Source organism: Ylistrum balloti, unplaced genomic scaffold (assembly GCF_031769215.1).
Source record: "Ylistrum balloti isolate Yb309-2 unplaced genomic scaffold, AGI_CSIRO_Ybal_v1 Utg370754, whole genome shotgun sequence".
Classification (NCBI taxonomy): domain Eukaryota; kingdom Metazoa; phylum Mollusca; class Bivalvia; order Pectinida; family Pectinidae; genus Ylistrum; species Ylistrum balloti.
Window position 1 is genome coordinate 365189 of NW_026782443.1, and position 7189 is coordinate 372377.

Here is a 7189-nt window from a genome sequence, read left to right on the forward strand (position 1 = left end):
CTCTTAATTTACATGCAAAGTATTCATAAAAGGATGTTATGAACACAACATGATCGTTGTAAAATGAATAAAATAAAAGTGTTTTTAATTATCATTATTATTGTGATCATATATTTTCCTCTTTTGGGGATGGTTTTAATTTCGAGTTGCCTCCCCTACAGGAAGCGTATCTTTCTTTTTCCGGTCGGCCATCAACCTCCAGGTGTGCATTAAAGATCCAGCAAGAAAATCTACTCTAATCCGCTATGTAACCGCATCCAAACATATACTCTGCTGATGAAATACGTAGTCAATATATTCACCTACGAGTATCTATATGTTAGAGTATTCACATGCCTGAAACAATGTCTCAAAGACACTTGTAAACATTACTATTGACAAGGCGACAGTGTCTTGATTTTGAAAAACCCCGTTCGAACCTATTTAAACAAAACAAAAAATAGCAATGTATGATTACATTTCAAACAACTCTTCGAATAATGAGCATCGTGATGAGCAACGCTCACAGGTACATTTCATGATTGTCAATTGATAATCATAATTGCGCGATGGCGGTTGTGGATCCTACAACCCTGTTAAAAAGAATCTGCTATTCTACATGTTGACTTCTTGCATAGCAGGAATCGCATGATGGTTTGGTGTAACTCTTCAAGTAAAAGATTAGTATTTAGTGTGTTTGTCATAGGCTGCTTACACTCTGTACTGCTATTGTAAATAATGATATCTTATATCGTCTATGGAACAAATAAAGGGATATTTGTTTTTGTGGGAAACTATTTTCATGTGGTTAAAATATTTTGGCTATCTGTTGAATCTGAAAATTTTGCAAGTTCACTTTGCAGGTGTCAAATTGAACATCAGTTACATCTTAAAAAATGCTCCATCTGATTTGGAAATTTACAACACCTGATTTGGAGATTTTAGCTTAGATTTTTTGAGGGTATAGTATATAATTGGAGAATCAATATATGATCAGGCTTATTTTATGATCAGTACATCATACAATATTCATCGCGCTGTCTGACTATTAATTACCAAGATTAACATTCCACTTACTATGATGTGTTGTAGCAAATTTGTTCTGCTGAATCTTTTTAAAAAGTAACATTGTTGTTGTAGGGCCCAGAATGATCAGTACATCATACAATATTCATCGCGCTGTCTGACTATTAATTACCAAGATTACCATTCCACTTACTATGATGTGTTGTAGCAAATTTGTTCTGCTGAATCTTTTCAAAAAGTAACATTGTTGTTGCAGGGCCCAGAATGAAGTTTAACAAGATGGTGTCCTCCTCCAGGAGGAAGAACAGGAAGCGTTATTTTAATGCTCCTTCTCATGTCAGGAGAAGGATCATGAGCTCTCCATTATCTAAGGAACTTCGTCAGAAATACAATGTCAGAAGTATGCCTATCAGAAAAGATGATGAAGTGCAGGTTGGCATGGCTTTGTTGTTACAACTAATTCATTGTTAAGAGGATAAAGCACTTTGGTTGGATCCATGTTATGCTTTTGTAGGAAGATTTTTGTAATCATTCAAGTTGTAAAAAAAACCTAGTTGTGAAAGCCAAGGGAAACTTTATAGTACACTACAGTACTACTTTTGAGCAATTGTTTTTGTCCGAGGCAATTTATTTTTGGGCAAGTATTATTTCAGTTCTGGTTAATTAAAGTTGATATGGAAATGTTTTTATATTCATTTTGTAGCTACAGTTGCAATGTTAACATTTACATGGGATGATAATGTTGACTGCTCTCTGAAAATAGCAACATTTTTGTCCACTAGTATTTCAAAAGTAAATATTGAATATTAAAAATTGAGAACATGGTCTGCTTTTGGGAATAAAATCAAAATCCACTATTGCATTAGTTACATCATAGGTAATTATTAGGTCACCTTGTGACCTATACCAATCGCCTTCATAGAGCATATTTCGTCTGTAAACAATTGCAACTTTTTCGACTTGTTAGAAACCCCTGATCTGATTTCAGTGAAATTTTGCAGAAAACTTCCCAGGTCTATAATGAACTGAAAATGTATTTATACAGTTCCCTTTAAACTTTATACTCAATATTGCTTATATCCGGTGATTGTCAAGGCTGCTATATCTCTTGTTTATCATCAAACTTGTACATGATCTTGTTGATACTGATTAACAGATGTTTGAAACTCAATGGGATTAGGTTAACTTGCAATGGATGGATGTTAAAACAATTGACAATGATCATTTTTTGGGTTTACTGTAGGTTGTCCGTGGCAATCACAAAAGCCAGCAGCTCGGCAAGATCGTCCAGGTGTACAGAAAGAAGTTTGTTGTACACATTGAAAGAATCCAGCGGGAAAAGGCCAATGGTGCCTCTGTCCATGTCGGAATCCACCCTTCAAAGGTACCATCTGCAGCTGATGAGTCCTCAGTAAATCTTATACATATCACACCTACATTCTTTATCAAATCTGTCTGAAACCTCAAATCAATCAGTTTAGAAAAGAAGAATCGGTGTATATTAGTATGAAAAATTAATACAAAAACCCTTCCTAACATGATCATAGACTTGTTTTTATCTATGGCCATTTTCCAACAAAGGGGAGATAAATCACTTTGATACTGGGAATCTGGTCCATCAATGACTTGATTAACTTACCGCTCAAAGTACAATTGATATGTGAACTAGAGTGTAGGACCAGATGTTAATAACTATCCCAAGTGACTTGATTAGTTATTTTTGTGTTGACTGTACAGTTTTTGACAATATTCATGGAAGGACTTGAGATTTCTTCAGTTAATTTTGTAATTATTTAAAGCTAGATTCCTCTTTATCTTTATGTCTATATATTTACAAAGCTTCTAAAATTATGAAATAAAAAGATTGCCTGACAGACCTACCCTGTTTACATTTTGCAGGATAGTGGAAATCCATTTTGATATTCTATTTTAGGTCTGATGTCATTCTTGTTATCTTGATTGAGAGTGGGATCTATGAATGACCCGAATATTTTTTATAAAAATTAATTTCAAAATTTGCATGAAAAAGAAATTGAAACAAGTTTTTTACGGTCATATTAAGTTACTGGTTTTCTAATACTTTCAGAAGGATTTCAATAATGACGATGGCGATTTTGCCATTTATATCAACAATCATTACCCTCAGTAATTTTGCATTTAACATACTTCAGTTTTTGTAAAAACAAATAGTCAATCCCTTGAAACATGATTCTGGATTTACATTTGATCCATGTTCATTTTGCAACAAAGGGGAGATAAATCACTTTGATTCTGGGAATCTGGTCCATCAATGACCTGATTAACTTACCGCTCAAAGTACAATTCATATGTGAACTTAAGAGTAGGACGAGATGTTATTTACTACAGGGCTCTCGCACCCCATTTTGGGACTGGGGCCCGAGGCCCTAACAACTGGGAAAAATAATGGTGTTTTCCTTAGAATTGGGAAAACTTGGGGTCTAAATTGGGAAAAAAAGATACTATTTTGCATTGGGAATGGAGCCGAATATCGGCCCAAAATCTGGCAGATCAAGAGCCCTATACTATCCCAAATGACTCCATATTTTTTGTGTCGACTGTACAGTTTTTGACAATATTTATGGAAGGACTATTTAAACTTGAGATTTCTTCCCTTAATTTTGTAATTATTTAAATCTAGATTTCTCTTTATCTTTATGTCTATATATTTACAAAGCTTCTAAAAATATGAAATAAAAAGATTGCCTGACAGACCTACCCTGTTTACGTTTTGCAGGATAGTGGAAATCCATTTTGATATTCTATTTTAGGTCTGATGTCGCGTGTTATCTTGATTGAGAGTGGGATCTATGAATGACCCAACTAATTTCTATGAAAATGATTTTCAAATTTTGCATGAAAAAAAAATTGAAACAGGTTTTTTACGGTCATATTAAGTTACTGGTTTTCTAATACTTTCAGAAGGATTTCAATAATGACGATAGTGATTTTACCAGGGATGTCAACAAACATTCAACATACTTCAGTTTTTTGAAAAACATAGTCAATCCCTTGAAACATGATCCTGGATTTATATTTGATCCATGTTCATTTTGCAACAAAGGGGAGATAAATCACTTTGATTCTGGGAATCTGGTCCATCAATGACCTGATTAACTTACCGCTCAAAGTACAGCTGTTCTATGATATTGTCATTGAGACAATGCTGTGATCTGAAAGCTATTCAAGTATATTTTAGAGGTAGACATTATATTGTATTTGGGAATATCATCAAATTCCCTATGGGGGTGTATTTCCACTTGCCTGTCATCTATTTGCCTATGCACCGCATCCTGAAGATGAAATAATTACTGTACCATTTCGGATACCTGACATCTCAACCAATGATTAACAAACTTCTTATTGATCATCAAAAAATAGAGCTGGAGAGTTTGAATATATATACATGAAGATTGAAATATGTAACTTTTTATGTATGAAATTGGTATTATTTATCAAATAGGAATTTACAGTTTGTGTAAGAAACAAAATCATATCTGGAATTCAAAGGAAAAAATTGTATTTTTTCTTACATAAAGATAAAATGTGAAACTTAATGATGAGTAATTTCTGATAGCAATGTTAAATATATAAATAAAAGGTGAAACTTCATGATGGGTAATTTCTGATAGCAATGTCAGATATATAGATAAAAGGTGAAACTTAATGATGAATAATTTCTAATAGCAATGTCAAAGATACATTAGGGTAGAAACATATTAAGAATTGAATAGACATGTTGTTTACACCAACAATTACAGCTAGATGCTATCATTACTATTGAGTCTGACATTGATGTCCAGTGTGGCCTCGGTAACAACTTGCAATCATAATTGGCAATTTATAGTAGAGCTATTTGATAGCTCCTCCTTTTGTACCGTGTGTAATTACTTTTTGGTACCACTTCATGCAGGATACCATGTTTATAGAAACAGGTTTTTAATGCACATATATTTGGCAACTTCAGGGCATCATTTGTGATGGAAAGTTCCATCAAATCTGTTATCAATTTACAGTTTATTTTTGTGATTCTTATAATGTTATTGCTAAAAACAATACTGCAATACATGGATACAACATTAATACACACTATATTGTTCAAATTTTTTCTGTTGAAGCCGATAGGCCTCTTGTTTTCATTAATACACTCTGTACTCATCAAAATTTTTCCATGTTATTGTTACCTTCATCAACTTATCAACAGGCTTCATATATTCAAATTAATCAGAAATCACTTATTTTGAATAATTCACTTTTCAATGGTTTCCATGTCTTGATGATATTGGCTGCTTAATATATTTGCTATACATCTAAACTTTGACAAATCATTTCTATTTTCAGATCCTTATTGTGAAGTTGAAAATTGACAAAGATAGGAAAAGAATCCTTGAACGCAAGGCCCGATCAAGACAGGTGGCAGACAAGGGCAAACATACAGAAGAATCAATTATGGAAACTTCATAAATTATTTGTAAAAGCTGGAAATAAAAGGATAGGAGGACATGGAAGTGTTGTATATTTTATTCTCATTCATAGGTTGCTGCTCTTTATTAATTGTATAACACCTTTGAAAAAAGGAAAAACAAAATCATGATTGAAAACCAAAAAAAGATGAAAATAGTGATGCTCAGATGCAAAAAGGATAGAATACAGCAAAACATTGGTATTTGTACACATTTTTAGCCCACCATCTGACAAAGTCTTGGGATGACCTATTGCAATCCCTTTTAGTACGGTGTCATGCATGGTAAAATTTTTAACTGTTTGGAATTCTGGAAACTTTTTGAAAAAAATTCCATGGCTAATGGTGTGCAAAAATTGTAAATTATATGGGCCCCAATCCCCAGGGGCAAATCCCAGGTTGTATTGAATCAAATACTCTTCTTGGATTGAAAGGCATGAAGATGTTCTACCAAAATTGTAAATTTCATGACCCAAGGATCTTGCATTTCCCCTTTGGGGAGGGGGAAATTTACTTCAGTTTGATTTTGATCATGAAATTTATTTCTTGGATTAAAATTTTGATTTCAAACGAATTTAAGCAAAAACGGTAGAAGGCAAAAGACCAGAGATCAAATGATGTTTGGCATCAAGACTCCTGATATGGTGTCATTTGAAACAATGCAGATTTTAGGGTACATTAAAATTAAAGGAAGTGGATAATTCTTGTTCTGTTACCATGAAACATTTCCTACAGGGTGACAAACTCTCGACCGATAAGAAGTCGTATGACGTTTTGAGGATTATACTGTCACCTTCAGACAAATGGCTGAGGCGAGTTGTATTCGCTCCAAAGTATGGCTGAATGAGTGGACACTAATATATTTATGTACACTAAAATGGTGAGAGAATAAAGTGAGAAGAGGTTGATTGGTGTTTCCACACATAGATTAATAAAATCTGTTACTTGTAACTGAGTGAGATCGGGATATCTTGGGCGAGGGCTAAGATCTTGTAAAATAATCCGAACCGAGGTGTTATCTGAGGTTAGGATGTCACATGATCTTAGCCCGAGACTGAGATACCCTAGTATTTAAACAGATTTATAACAGGCTATTTTGTTATTACAAACTATGCAATATTTTCTTCAAACGCGTTGCATATATGATCATTGACAGAATTTAGTTTGTTTCGTCCCAAAGCTAATGCTTGATTAATAAGATCTGATATCTGTACCTGAGCAGCTTGGGGTATCTCAGTCGAGGGCTAAGATCCTGTAACACAATCCCAAACAAAGTGTTAGCTGAGGTTAGGATGTTACAGGATCTTAGCCTGAGCGTGATCAGGGTAGCTCAGTCGAGGGCTTATATCCTGTAACGCGATCACAGCCAAGACATTAGCCAATGTTAGGATTACAGGATTTTAGCCCGAGCGAGATCGAGGTAGCTCAGTCGAGGGCTGAGATCCTGTAACATAATCTTAACCAAGGCATTAGCCGATTTTATAGGATTTTAGCCCGAGCGAGATTGGGGTAGCTCAGTCGAGGGCTTATATCCTGTAACGCGATCACAGCCAAGACATTAGCCAATGTTAGGATTACAGGATTTTAGCCCGAGCGAGATTGGGGTAGCTTAGTCGAGGGCTGAGATCCTGTAACATAATCCTAACCAAGGCATTAGCCAATGTTAGGATGTTACAGGATTTTAGCCCGAGCGAGATCGAGGTA

General features: G+C 34.5%; 1 protein-coding gene across 1 annotated transcript; it reads left to right on the forward strand.

Annotated features, from left to right (window-relative positions):
* The first annotated feature begins 183 nt into the window (after window positions 1-183).
* On the forward strand, window positions 184-5526 carry LOC132558070 (large ribosomal subunit protein uL24-like). The gene is made up of 4 exons (XM_060222594.1): window positions 184-202; window positions 1262-1437; window positions 2249-2389; window positions 5365-5526. Exons 2-4 carry the CDS (start codon window positions 1270-1272, stop codon window positions 5485-5487), a joined length of 432 nt encoding a protein of 143 aa, XP_060078577.1. The 5' UTR covers window positions 184-202; window positions 1262-1269; the 3' UTR covers window positions 5488-5526.
* The last annotated feature ends 1663 nt before the right edge of the window (window positions 5527-7189 follow it).

Coding starts and splice junctions, on each gene's coding strand:
- LOC132558070 (XM_060222594.1), top strand. CDS start 1,270: ATGAAGTTTAACAAGATGGTGTCCTCCTCCAGGAGGAAGAACAGGAAG. Junction 1,438..2,248: donor GAAAAGATGATGAAGTGCAG/GTTGGCATGGCT, acceptor GGTTTACTGTAG/GTTGTCCGTGGCAATCACAA. Junction 2,390..5,364: donor TCGGAATCCACCCTTCAAAG/GTACCATCTGCA, acceptor TTCTATTTTCAG/ATCCTTATTGTGAAGTTGAA.